At 43.1% G+C, this 13094-nt stretch overlaps 5 protein-coding genes across 8 annotated transcripts; 2 read left to right on the top strand and 3 right to left on the bottom strand.

The window, feature by feature from the left end:
• Window positions 1–49: 49 nt before the first annotated feature.
• On the bottom strand, window positions 50–1023 carry LOC117571817 (distal membrane-arm assembly complex protein 2). The gene has a single exon (XM_034254188.2). It carries the CDS (start codon window positions 919–921, stop codon window positions 73–75), a length of 849 nt encoding a protein of 282 aa, XP_034110079.1. The 5' UTR covers window positions 922–1023; the 3' UTR covers window positions 50–72.
• A 43-nt stretch (window positions 1024–1066) lies between these two features.
• Window positions 1067–6873, top strand: LOC117571795 (serine/threonine-protein kinase PITSLRE). Its single transcript, XM_034254159.2, has 3 exons — window positions 1067–1453; window positions 3648–6048; window positions 6177–6873. Exons 1-3 carry the CDS (start codon window positions 1389–1391, stop codon window positions 6723–6725), a joined length of 3015 nt encoding a protein of 1004 aa, XP_034110050.1. The 5' UTR covers window positions 1067–1388; the 3' UTR covers window positions 6726–6873.
• Window positions 6854–8595, bottom strand: LOC117571808 (peroxisomal membrane protein PEX16). Its single transcript, XM_034254179.2, has 2 exons — window positions 8281–8595; window positions 6854–8218 (listed from the first exon to the last, which is right to left on the bottom strand). Exons 1-2 carry the CDS (start codon window positions 8390–8392, stop codon window positions 7305–7307), a joined length of 1026 nt encoding a protein of 341 aa, XP_034110070.1. The 5' UTR covers window positions 8393–8595; the 3' UTR covers window positions 6854–7304.
• Window positions 8596–8767: 172 nt separating this feature from the next.
• LOC117571805 (hydroxyacylglutathione hydrolase, mitochondrial) lies at window positions 8768–10246 on the bottom strand. 4 transcript variants are annotated; one of them, XM_034254174.2, is made up of 2 exons: window positions 10110–10246; window positions 8768–9663 (listed from the first exon to the last, which is right to left on the bottom strand). In XM_034254174.2, the coding sequence occupies exon 2, from the start codon at window positions 9629–9631 to the stop codon at window positions 8810–8812; it is 822 nt and encodes a 273-aa protein (XP_034110065.1). In that variant the 5' UTR covers window positions 9632–9663; window positions 10110–10246; the 3' UTR covers window positions 8768–8809. The 4 variants fall into 4 exon arrangements, with proteins under 4 accessions (XP_034110065.1, XP_034110062.1, XP_034110063.1 ...); XM_034254171.2 differs by having other exon boundaries at window positions 9807–10160; XM_034254172.2 differs by having other exon boundaries at window positions 9966–10159.
• A 248-nt stretch (window positions 10247–10494) lies between these two features.
• Window positions 10495–12171, top strand: LOC117571809 (uncharacterized). Its single transcript, XM_034254180.2, has one exon. The coding sequence runs from the start codon at window positions 10554–10556 to the stop codon at window positions 11553–11555; it is 1002 nt and encodes a 333-aa protein (XP_034110071.1). The 5' UTR covers window positions 10495–10553; the 3' UTR covers window positions 11556–12171.
• Window positions 12172–13094: the final 923 nt, after the last annotated feature.

Below are 13094 nucleotides of genomic sequence, written 5' to 3'. Positions count from 1 at the left end.
CTTTAAATATACTAAGAAAATTGTTTGTAAATATACCATAAACAAGTCGATGTTTTCAAATTCAAAACAACTTTATTCCATGCTATGTATTGTGTTGGCTGCAACGATTTTAAGAGCAGGCAGCGCGGCCTCCAGCATGGCAGCAGATAATTCCATTTCCAGCGACTGCTTGGGATCATCAAGGATCAGCAGCTTAAGCTGTGAAAGTCGATAAAGACACGCCAAACCATTGTAGGTGATGTTGGTGCCAGAAATATCAAGTACCTCCAGACGCGGAAATTCGCTGCCCGAAACCCGATCCAAGCACCAATCGTCGATGGTTTTAATGTTGTGCAGTGACAAGAACTTCAGATGTTCCAAGCAGCGCAAGTTCTCCAGACCTTCGTAGTACAATTGCATGTTGTCGCAGCGCAAAGCTTCCAATTTGAAACTGGTATCGTATTTGTTGGGTAAACTGAATTCACCCTCAGCCGAAGCACGATGCCATTTGGGGTCGTTGAGGAATTTGGCAGCGCCACCGCGATACAATATGAAGTGGGCTGCTGCGAGCTCGGGGCCTAGAATCTTATGACGTTCGGGTATAAACTGTTGCATGTGCCGTTCAATGGTTTCCTGTCGTTTATGCCACCATTGCTTCACGGTCTTTGGACTTAGATCAATGGGTCGTTGCATCATCACAATAAAATCGGAAGTTTGTTCCGAATTCGAGAACAATTTCAACTTACTATTCCAATCTTGAGGACGATCGCCGATTGGTGTTCGCCACCTTAATTGTTGTTTATCCTGTGACAATTCCTCCCGAATTCGCTTTACAGTCGCACTAACTTCGGCCTCCGATGTGTTATTGGGCAATGTTGCTGCAAATCGACGCAAGACAACCGCACTTGGTTGTAAGCGGCGTAGTTGACCCGCTAATAACATTATTTAATTTATCTATTATTTTATTTCTTAGTAAAAATGTAAGTTTCGGAAACGGTTACGATGATAAAACGTAGTCAGCTGTGATGAACAGCTGAGTGTCAAGTTTAAACACACAAAAAAAAGTGGCAACGCCAAGCAGACGCCATTTTTTCCGTATTTTGCAGCCCTGGACGACTGCAAGAAAAAAACGTTTGTGCTATTGCAAACGTTTGTAATTATTTTTGTAAAAATAAAAACGTACAAATCCACCGAAAATTTAATTGAAGGTCACACACAAATGCACATTAGTTGCAAGTTGTGTGATTTGATATAAAGAGAGTGCAATAACGCTTCGTTATAAGGCTGCTACTTAACAGAAGTGACTGGTGAATCAGCAGCAGAGACACAAGGGGCAACATTTAGCGTCAGTGTCCGTGGAGTCGCAACCTCTAATTATTATCTACACACATAGAAAAAATATAAGCGACATGGTCAATACGTCTGGCAGTGAAGATGGCCAGTTGCGCAGCCCCAACGATGGACACTATATCAGGTGTGTACAAAAACTACAATATAAAATACATATGTACATATATTGAAAAACGCACGTAAAATTGTTGCTGCATACACACACGCACACAAAGAACACACAGACATCACACACATTCATATGCATGCGCGCGTGTGGCTGTATGTATGTGTGGGTGCGTGTGCTTGTGTGGAAGCTGCTGTGTATTGAGTGCGGCATTCAATTATTATTTTATTCTATTTGAAAGCGTTATTTTGTAATATTCTTTTTACTACTGCAAAAAAAAGAAAAACAAATCATCTAAAAGCAACAAAAACTAAAAGTCCCACTACCCAGACACGGTTTAATGATCAAAAGATTGTGCATAGTGCTCTGGGTGCATAAAAGAAACACAAAGAATGCTGTGACGTCACAGCCGCATATGCAAAAATTGTGTTGTGGCGCCACAACATACTTGTTCTACTTCAGCTAACATAGCTGCAAAGAATTTTCAATAAAATAACATGAACTATAAATGTATAACAATTTTCAAAATTATGGCAAACAAATTCGGAGGGAGATATGCATAAATAGAAAGAGAGCACTGCACAATACCTGTAGATCACTCAATCGTAAATTTCCCTAATACCACAACAACTACAAAAATTCCTTACGCTTGCTTTGTGTGTACATTAATTAGCTATGTACCCATCCTAGACATACATATGTATTATATTGCCAACCAAAAATGTTTAATAGCCAAAAAATCCAATTTATTGACATTACCATAATTTTTATCAACTGAACCGTTTAATTGACTTGAGTTTTTTCATTGCAAATAGGCCAAAAAGTGTGTACTTGTCCCAAAATGACCGAGGCGCGCGATGGCCAACAACTAAAACTAAACTTAAAAACAAAAAAAAACAATCAAAACTGATAAATTACGAAAGAAAAAATCCAAATATAAAATAATTATAAAAAGCCGAACGCAAGAAATGCAATTTAAATTTAAAAATAAAAGTGTGCCCAGCAGCTCATGAGCGTAAAATGGCGAATTCGGCAGCAAAACTTCATGGCCCAGGACATGGCCGCCCCCTTCCTCCTCAAACACAAAATGAAATGTACTCAACCGAAAGTCCTTAAAAGTGCAAGAGAGAGAGTGAGTGAGAGAAACGAGAGTGATCTCGAAATGCTGTCGGTAAATGGAATTACAAATTTCTGTTCAAATAACAAACTGCTAATGCCTTTTCAAAGTCCTGTCATCTTTATACGTATTCAACTTATATATAGTGTATATATACAAACATATATTGTATGTCTTTTGTCCCCACGCTACTTTTTTCCAAAATATCGTTTTAGCCGAATTTTTGCTTGCAGTCGTAAGTCGTTTACATTTTACAGCCCATCGGAATTTACATCTCAACAATGCCTCCACAATTTTGGAATTGTTTAAAGCTAATTGCCATAATAATCATAAAAAGGGGGTTGGCCACACAGGTAAGTACGTAATTGAAGCGCAGTGGAGCCTTGAATAATATGTTTTGTATGATCATCGATAATGCGATTTATTACTTTATTTTTGTTGTTATCGGAAAGAATTGGAGGAGGATCAATCGATGGAGATGGCAAGTGAAAAGAACCTGGGGGAAAATCATATAAAAATGTAGGCAAAACAACGAGTTTTGAATTATCATCAATCTATCAACCATTAATTCATTTAATATAAGCAATCTCTCAATGTATCATGGTAAGCTTCAAGTGTATTTATTATTCAAGGCTCCCTCCGCTGTATTTGAACGAAATACCCACATGGTTGTACAACTCTGTATTTGTTTGCTAATCTTATGTACTACACTGAGTATTTGTTGTTTTCTTTCGATTATTATCAATTTCCACCCATTATTCTAAGCAGAAAGAATGTGATTAGCTTTAGAGCTCTTCCCAAATGGCGGCGGCCTTGAGATTTGAACGTCGAAGGGCAACGTAAAATGTAAATCAACTTCTGCAATGCAACAACAGCTCAAAAATGAAATGAAAAAAGGATATAGGATTCTAAACAACAGGCAACAGACATCATCATCAAGCATCTTCTCAAGCACTTGTTGAACCAGAGCGCGCCTCGCAGTCGAGAAACACACACTTAATCGGGGGAATCTCTGCAACAGCAACAAGAAAAACCCATCCATTTTGTAATTTGGCATGCGTAATTTGTACAAACTTATAATTTCTCTCGTTTTAGTGGCGATGATGATGAGCACGATGCGGATGCACTGTACATACAACCGCCACAGCCGGCAGCCAGCAGCCAAGGACGTGGTAGCGATGCGTCGAGTACACGCCGTGAGAAGAAGAAACATTCCCGCGATCGCCGACACAAGGAACAGCGCAGCAGTTTAGAGGGCGTTGAACGTGAACGAGACCGACGCGAACGTGAACGAGATCGCTTTGAATACGCCCGAACACGCGATGATCTGGAGCAGCAACGTTATCATCAGCACCATCAGCAGCAGCATCATCAGCATCGCAGTGAACGAGCGGCCAAGCATCATTTGAGTCATGCCTATCATTATCAGCAACAGTTGCCACTGCCACCACCACCGCTGCCGTCACAAAGCTATGCCCATCATCATCACTACCATCAGGAGCAACAACTGATGGGTCTCTCGCGTAGTGGAGCACGCGCTGAATATTATCACAGCAGTGGACGCCATGTGGACTATGCGGATGTGGAGCAGCAGCCGCCGTCCAGGCGTGCGAGTAAACATGGCTATGAGCAGCCCAAAGATGCTGAAAGCCTGGAGCAGGATTTGCGTTCGCGACTTCTTAGTAAACGCCACAAATACGTCAAGGACTATGAGTCGGAGGAGAACTACGAGCAACCTCAACAGTCTCATTCCCACAGTCGCCGCAAGGAGCGCGACTCTAGACGTAGCAGTCATAGTCACAAGATGCGACATGGTCAGGTGATTGAGCTGCTCGACAGTCCCGAGACAGCAGCGCAACAGCAACATCAACGCCATAAGCAACATAGGCGCGCCGAAGCTGAAGCTGCAGCAGCACTCGCTGCGCAGCAACAACAACAGCAGCAGCAACAACGTGGCACAACGTCCAATGATCCCGAGTTGTTGGCACGCCGTGAAAAGATCTTGGCAGCCGAGCGTGAGAATCGTCAGCGTCGGCAAATTGCCCGCGAGGAGCTGGAGGCAAGGCGAGAGCAGCTGCTGCGTGAACGCAACGAGCACAGCGATGCCCTCAGTCCCACGGCGGTGGCGGCGAGCGTGACAGCCGGATTGAATATAGTCAAGCGGAAGCAGAAGACGAACGTAGAGGAAACTCAATACGAGCGTCGCAAGCGCAGCAAACAGTCCACAGAGGAATTGAATAAACAATCACAGTCCAGCGATGAAAGCGAATCGGACGAAGAGGATGATGAGGAGGAAAGCGGCAGTGCTGAAAGTGGCAGCGATTCGGCCGAGAGCGAGGAAAGCAACTACGAGCAGCAGAAGGAACAGCAGCAGCAGTCACATAAAAAGCACCGTAAACGCAAGGAGCAGAAGCAGCGGCAGGATGACGACGACGAGGATGTGCCGCTGCCTGATAGTCCGCTTAGCGTAGGAGCCCTCTACAAATCGCCCAAGCAACGAGCGCGCTCACGTTCCGCGAGCAGCTCAAAGAGCAGTCACAGCCAGAACAGCCGCAGCAGTCGTAGTCGCAGCAGGAGTCGTAGTCGCAGTCATAGCAGTCGCTCGCGCAGCAGTGAAGAGGAGGATGTGGAGGCGGAACAGGGACCACGTTCACGCAGCAGCAGCACACGCAGCGAGGAGCGTGGCATGGCGCAATCGGGTGGACAACAACAGTCTGCAACGGATACAACTGACGTCAGTTTCAAAGCAACACCAGCTGAAGAGCTGCCGCCCTGCGATGACAAAGGCATTCCACTGCCCAACTATTATCCCGGGGTGCAAGGTTGTCGCTCTGTCGAAGAATTCCAATGCCTCAATCGCATCGAGGAGGGCACCTACGGCGTCGTCTATCGCGCCAAAGACAAACGCACCAACGAAATTGTTGCGCTAAAGCGTCTCAAAATGGAAAAAGAAAAGGAGGGATTTCCCATCACATCGCTGCGTGAGATTAATACGCTGCTTAAGGGTCAGCATCCAAATATTGTGACTGTACGCGAAATTGTCGTGGGCTCCAATATGGATAAGATCTTTATTGTGATGGATTATGTGGAGCACGATCTCAAATCGCTGATGGAAACTATGAAGCAACGCAAGCAGAGTTTCTTTCCCGGTGAGGTCAAGTGCTTGGCCCAACAACTGTTGTTGGCTGTGGCGCATTTACATGACAATTGGATACTGCATCGTGACCTGAAGACCTCCAATTTGCTGCTCTCCCACAAGGGCATCCTCAAGGTCGGTGATTTTGGCTTGGCCCGCGAATATGGCTCCCCATTAAAGAAGTACACATCGCTGGTGGTTACGTTGTGGTATCGTGCACCAGAGCTGTTGCTCTGCTCTCCGGAATACTCCACACCCATCGATGTGTGGTCCGTGGGTTGCATTTTTGCCGAATTTCTGCAAATGGCGCCGCTCTTTCCGGGCAAATCCGAAATCGATGAGCTTAATCGTATATTTAAGGTAAGCAATTGTGTAGATAAACAGTTGAAATTCATAGATTAGATAAAAGCAATTAAAAGTTGCTTTTGTTCATCATACACAATAATTGTAAAATTGAAACAAATATTAATTGCGTTTGTCTTTTGCAGGAACTCGGCACACCCAACGAAAAGATATGGCCTGGCTACTTGGAGCTGCCTGCTGTCAAGAATATGCTGAGCCAGAACTCGCAGTTTACCGATTATCCGGTGTCGCAGCTGCGTAAGCATTTCCAAGACAAGACCTCAGAGGCGGGTCTAGCGCTGCTACAAGGTCTGCTCACATACGATCCGAAACAAAGACTGACTGCAGATGCGGCGCTGAAGCATGCATATTTCAAGGAGCTACCACTACCCATCGATCCATCCATGTTCCCCACTTGGCCGGCCAAGAGCGAGCTGGGCGCACGCAAAGCTCAAGCCTCCTCACCTAAACCACCCTCAGGTGGCTCGCAGTTCAAGCAGCTGGGACGCGACGAACCGATGGCCACAGCTGCAGCTAAAGGCGGTGCTAAGCTCGCGTCGGGCATTATTACGGGTAACAAGAAGAGCAATGCCGGAATGGCGGCGGCAACGGCAGCCAGTACAGGATTTGTGCTTAATGCGGGACTAACGCAACGTCAAATGGCCATGGGACCAGGCTTCAGTCTGAAGTTCTGAGACAAAGTTCACAGTGTGTGTTTAGCCAATTATCGGATCATTGTTATGTATAGAGTTTAGCGTGTAAGTGCAAAAAGAAACAAAAAAACAAAACCACAAAAAAACCAAGAATATCGTTTAAATGTATGTGTACAAATATTGTTCCAAATATAATTTAAAAAGCCATACAAAACAATATAAATTCGTGATAATAATAACGATACAGAAGGCAAAACAATTTGTGTGAGGACTAGAACCAGAAGGGTTGTTAAAATAACGTCTATAGGGATCATAAAATCTTAAGCTATTTGGAATGCGATTATCATTAAACCTAGCAAAAGTTCATTTTGCTAGCTTCAATATTGCGTTCACAAATTTTTGTAGCAAAATTATAAAACAAACTTGATCTGAGAAACTGAAGGCGCATTGTCATTAAATTTAATGACCTCAGCTTATATAGTCCCTGAGATCTAGATGTTTGAACAGACATATAAAGCATATTTTGATCGTTTAAACATTTCGATTCTTAATTTTATTCACCACCCCATTCGACCACTTTTGTTAGTTTACTTTAACGCTTAAGGCTAAAACGGAATACTTTTAAGTTGACCACAAATAGAAGTAAGTGTTTTGCCACTGTGGAATGTAATCCTTTATAGGACCAGCCACCACCTTGGCAATGGGCACATGCTGCGCGACAAAGCCGAGCACTCGCTCTATCCTCGACTTGCTGTAATTGTCATAGAAGGGCGAACGCACCAGGAAATACAACAGGTTCACGCATCGCCTGCTCAGCTCCAATTTCTGTTGCTTGGACATCAGATGGCGATGCTGGCGATACACATGCACGCTATACAGATCAATGGACAAAGCAACCATGTACTGTTTCCAGCTGCGCTGACCAAACAGACCCATGGCCGCCAGATGTACCAGAGGTTTAGCAATGTACAAATACTCGGCTTGCAGCAATTCGCGTGGCATTTGCGTCTTGGCCGCATCCGCATTGTCCACATGCAGTTTAAAGTCGCGATACTGAATGGGCGGAGCACCCTCGACTTTGCGTATAATTCGACCTGAACGTTTCAATTGAAACGTTATGGAGTGCTCCGATTGGGACAAACTGTCAGTGGCGGCGGTGGCAGATGCTGCTTGACGCTGTTTGCTCAGCGCACGTCGATTAAGGGCTGTGATGGGCGGTGAGGTGATTATGTCCAAAGTCGAATGTTTCAGCAGAAACAAGCGTCCAGCTGCCTTGGCCAGCTGTATAAGTGCTATCACCAGCCATTTTCCTTTCTGGCCGAACAGTCGGCGTGCTGATATCTCAATGAACACCTCACAATATTCGAGCGTCGTCAGCGTGACCTTTAGTCGATAGCAAAGGCCGGTTTGCAGACGGATCACGGCGTTGTCGTTAACAGCACGTGCCCGGTCGATGATGCGGTCGTTGTAAAACACCAGGATGTTGGACAGTGTGTACACAAGTTCCGACAGCACATTTGAGTTTGATATGCGACCTGAAATTGAAGTTTGAATCGTAAATTGTATCACCAATCTTATCTTTTTCACATTTTTTTACCTGCCACAAAGTACGACACCCATTTGGCTGTGGTCTCGAAGTCGCCAACTACATCGGGATTCTTGGCCACCCAGGCCTCGTAGGCCTTGACTAAGCCCTTTAGTTGGTCCATGTGTAAATAAAATTAAAGCGCAGTTGTTAAAAAAATGAAAATAGGAAATTAAAATCAACACTGCCGCTTTGTTTTGTTGTTCTCGTCGACTGGGCGATTAATAGCGATGTGAGCACATATATCGATAACAGGTGTTTTGCCATTCTTTGGGGCCACTTGACCTTTGACTTGATAAAAATACTAAAAGTGAAGACCGCTTCCCAAATAAAAATTGTTTTTGTAGGTGACAAAATAAAATAAAAAAAATTTAATTCCACAATAAAATGAAGTTTTTTCACAGCATTGCTTTTCCCCTTGTAGATGCGTAAACCAATATCCTCAATGTCGATAACGATAACCATACCACTTTTGGCGCCATTAAAGAAACAGTTTTGCTAAGCTTTCACCAATAATCACAATTTATTTATGCTTAAATCATTAAGCCTTAAAAGTATCCTTCTCCTTGCGTAACACGCCCATGGTGGCCACACCAGATTCCTCCTCAGTGCCCGCATGTTTCTTTACCACGGCTTCATTAACGCGCATAAATGGATTCCACGATTTCTCTTCAGCAATTGTCGATGGCACGGTGGGATCTTTGGAGGCGCGCTTCAATTTGGCCCACTCAATGCGATTCTGAATAATGACGCTGTCTGGCTCAACATGGCGAGCAAAGCTCATGTTTTGCAGTGTATACTCATGGCCACAAAAGACTTTAGTCTCATCGGGCAAACCGGACAACTTCTCGCACAGGGCAGCGTACATTTCCTCGGCGGTGCCTTCAAAGAACCGTCCGCAGCCGCCTTGGAACAGTGTGTCGCCGGTAAAGACGGCGCCCGTATTGGGTTCACCGGGCACTGTTACATGATAGCAAATGTGACCAGTAGTGTGACAAGGCGTCGATAGGCAGCGCACATTCAGTTCGCCAATATTGAAGGTGTCGTTTTGGCGCACCTTATTGTTCATGGCACCAATGCGATCATCACCGCCATAAACATCCAGTTCGCCGCCAGACCAGAGCTTCACCAGCTTCTCATTGCCACCAGCATGATCCCAATGATGATGTGTGGTCAGCACCTTGTTCAACTTCAGATTCTCTGCCTGCGCCGTCTTGATAACCAAATCGGGATCAACGGGATCAACAACAGCAGCTTCGCGTGTCTTGTTATCCACAATCAAGTACATGTAATTATCCTGCAGAGCAGGCAGAATTTTGACATCGAAGCCATTGAGCTTCACATCCTCCAAAGTACTATGCATGCCTCTGAAGCCGACTGTGCGCAACTTTTGTACTATGCGGAAAGAGCAGAAGGTGAGTGTATTAAATATGAATTAGAAAAACGACACAAAACATGCAAGGCAAACAAACAGACAAATAGAAAGGGAAAGAGTGGAGATTAGATTAAAACACTTATTAAGTACATGAATCAATTACAATTGACGCAACAGACTTGGACACCCAGAAAGCGCTTAGCAGAAGATCCAGCACCAGCACCAGAAGTATGACGATGACGACGATGATGACAACCAGACAGAAGAAGTTGGGCTCCAATAATGCCGCTTTTCTTCTGCTGCACTACAAATTTGGACGAACCTCGAAAATAGTACGAAGTCAATTGCGTTTCAACGCTTCGCCACACCGATGAAAACATTTAGGCGTTTTATTGTTTGCTTTTTTTTGTTTTTAATGCTGCTAAATTATATTTTACCAAAGTGTAAGCCACTAAATTATATTTACTGTTAGAGTTTTGACTGCCAGTCAGACACAAAATGCCGGAACAACTGATATTTCTTTCTTTCTCTCCTTTTTGCTGTGCACTTTGGCAGTTCGCTAAAAAGCTCCGTGCAGCGCGATAAAAAATCGATAGGCAATATAGCAAATATACACTTTGTGGTATAATTACTCTTAAATCAGTGGTATATTATTTTTCTATTCTTCTTTATATTATAATGTTCTAAATCAATTATTAAAAGTAAAGTAAAGTATTAAATTTAGCTGTGCCGTATGGTTTGCTCGACAAATGCTCTTTGTAACAAATTCAATTTATATCAAATAGCTATGACCTTTTGTTAACCTACACAATTTATCGATTATTCAATATTATCGATAATATATTTGAAATGAGATAATCGCTTTGGCGCCGCTTTGAATGTCATAAGCAAGCATTAATAGCACTGGGGAATGTCCGAGCTTGGGGAGTTTAGTTCGCCTCATTCGGAATCGCAGTTAATTGAGGTTGAGGTACATCATGTGGGTGTCACAGCTAAACTGCAGTCGCCTCTAAGGAAATTGCTACCCCAATTAAACAGCTCAACGGAAACTGAACTGTTCAAAGACCCCAAATCCCAGTACAATATGTTGGACAACGAAGCACAGGGCGATACCACCACAACGGTTCAGTCCAGTCCCTCCCAGGTGCTTTACGAGATGCATGCAGAGCCACAGCAGCCAATGATTCGTCCCAATCGTATCGAGTTCCAACGCTATACGCGTGTCAAGCGAGCTCGATTTACGGTGCCACCGCCAAGAAAGCGCACGAGCAGAGCGAAAGGACACCAGACGAGGCAAGAGCAGCCTGTGCAACGGCCTGGCTTCCTCGATCGCTTAGTCGCCTCGCTGGACAACATGTGTAAATGCCAGCCGCAGCATGCGCGCAACATTATTGATGATTTGCCATCACCCAAGTGGAATGTAAAGGCAGCAACACGTCACACTTGCATTGGCATCTATCCTTTTGAGCATGGCTGTGCGGATTATCTGAGTACGACGGACACACATCCCAAGATTAATTCCATTGTACTGGCGGATCGGGCGACAACATATGCCACACATTTTTGGGCGGAGTTCTTTGGCCTGCTGCACATTGGCGTCGCCTTTGTGGTGGCCTTTGTGCTCCAATGCTATCGCTTTGTACTGTACTCTTTAGTCAACACTCTTCTCGTTGGACTGCTGCACATGACATCCGATTATTTGGTCAAACCAGCTTTGACGGTGGCCTTCAATGGTTTCCTGCAGCCGCCAATGATTTTTCTATATAATATTATGTGTTCGTTGCGTGATATTCTGGAACCCGTGGCGGACACTTTGAGTAACTTCATCAAGCCGCTGGCGATCTTGGGAGGCAGTATTCGTTTGATCAATGTCAACTATCGCAGTGTGCGACGTCTGGCCAAGGATGTGTGATACTATTAATACCATGTTTTAGTTTCAAATTGTTTCAATTGTTTTGAGTTTGTTTTTAAATGGAAAATCGTTTGTTTCATTCCACTTTGTTTCACACCCCTCGTCGGTAGGCGGAGCCAGCAAAACAAGCTGTTCTCGGAGCAGACAACAGGAGAGGATTACCTTGCTGTTGCTGCTGCTGCTGCGACACAATCTTACGCATGTTTGGGTATATAGCAAGAGGATCGGGTTACATTGTTTGCTCTCCTCCTGTTCGTAGCCATAACGACCTGGACTCTGGGTACAATGAATATCCCGGGCAAACTTTAAGGGTGCGTTACTCAGCGAGAACTGCGCTCAATTACGTTGAATGAAACATTTATGATTTATTTGCTCATTTTGCGGCTGCATCCACAACGGGTGACGGAGATCGGGGAACGCAACATATGCCCAACTACAACAGCAATCGTGATTGTTTTAAAGCGACTAATTGTATCCCAGGAGAATTTTCTGATATGCTTAATAATTCACAATTTGTTCTAATATAGACGCTCAAAAACCAGTTTACCACATTTGGTTTGCTTAATTGGAAAACATATACAATAAACATTTAAAACGAATCATGAAAATTAGCATAGAATATGTAATAATTGTAATACTAATAAATATAACATATGTATATAATAAATGGTTTATACATAAAACTGTTGAATAATAACACAGAAAGTAATTGAAATTTTAATCGTATTAAATAAATGTATTAACACTTTATAAATCTAGAATATAAATTAATAAATAATATTGCAAGTTCTCTTTACTCTTTATTCTTTCTTCGTTTAAAATGAATTTTTCCCTAATCGGTACAAATTAATTTTTATAAAATATGCAGCGTATAATAGCTACATACAAAATTTACTCTTTTTACCCACTCTAAAAGAAATTCATTGAGAATTTTGCCTGAATCTATTCTTGGGAAATTCGTAAATTTACTAAGAATTTTTGAGATCAAAATCAATTTAAGAAATCTGCATTCTGATTCTAATCAATAGATGCGTTGCTCTATTTCCTGTTGGTCAAATATTCACAATGAAATTCTTGGCAAAGTAGCAATCAGATAAAAAAAATAGTAACCCTATCTTACCTCTGATAAAAAAGAACTAAACGCGTTGGAATACTAGAAAAACAATTGAAGCAACCAATGTATACAAATAGTTGTTATAGTAAGTTTGTTTTTTGTTTGGATATACTAGTAAGTTTTTATTTGTTATTTAGGTAAGTGGACACCAAGGCAAGACGAGGTCTACATTAATGGGAATTAATGAGATTGTTTCAAAGACTAGGGATCGTTTTACAGTCGTGCATTCATTGAGAACGGCAACGACACCCACAACGAGAGCTACAACCCCTTGTATTTTTTGGCGCGTACATCCAATTAGCTGTGAAAAGTTTTTCCTAGCATATGTTCGAAATTAATGCTGGAAAACCGTGTGCATTGATTGATTTCCGTTACTAATTAGTACCTCAAAACTGAATGTTATTAATTGGTCTCGAGTTTAGCTT

Source organism: Drosophila albomicans, chromosome 3 (assembly GCF_009650485.2).
Source record: "Drosophila albomicans strain 15112-1751.03 chromosome 3, ASM965048v2, whole genome shotgun sequence".
Lineage (NCBI taxonomy): Eukaryota > Metazoa > Arthropoda > Insecta > Diptera > Drosophilidae > Drosophila > Drosophila albomicans.
Note: the sequence above shows the minus strand (reverse complement) of the source record. Positions and strands in the feature narration are given on the sequence as shown.

Coding starts and splice junctions, on each gene's coding strand:
- LOC117571817 (XM_034254188.2), bottom strand. CDS start 921: ATGTTATTAGCGGGTCAACTACGCCGCTTACAACCAAGTGCGGTTGTC.
- LOC117571809 (XM_034254180.2), top strand. CDS start 10,554: ATGTCCGAGCTTGGGGAGTTTAGTTCGCCTCATTCGGAATCGCAGTTA.
- LOC117571795 (XM_034254159.2), top strand. CDS start 1,389: ATGGTCAATACGTCTGGCAGTGAAGATGGCCAGTTGCGCAGCCCCAAC. Junction 1,454..3,647: donor AACGATGGACACTATATCAG/GTGTGTACAAAA, acceptor CTCTCGTTTTAG/TGGCGATGATGATGAGCACG. Junction 6,049..6,176: donor AGCTTAATCGTATATTTAAG/GTAAGCAATTGT, acceptor TGTCTTTTGCAG/GAACTCGGCACACCCAACGA.
- LOC117571808 (XM_034254179.2), bottom strand. CDS start 8,392: ATGGACCAACTAAAGGGCTTAGTCAAGGCCTACGAGGCCTGGGTGGCC. Junction 8,219..8,280: donor GGTGTCGTACTTTGTGGCAG/GTAAAAAAATGT, acceptor CTTCAATTTCAG/GTCGCATATCAAACTCAAAT.
- LOC117571805 (XM_034254171.2), bottom strand. CDS start 10,023: ATGTTTTCATCGGTGTGGCGAAGCGTTGAAACGCAATTGACTTCGTAC. Junction 9,664..9,806: donor CCAAGTCTGTTGCGTCAATT/GTAATTGATTCA, acceptor CTTTCCGCATAG/TACAAAAGTTGCGCACAGTC.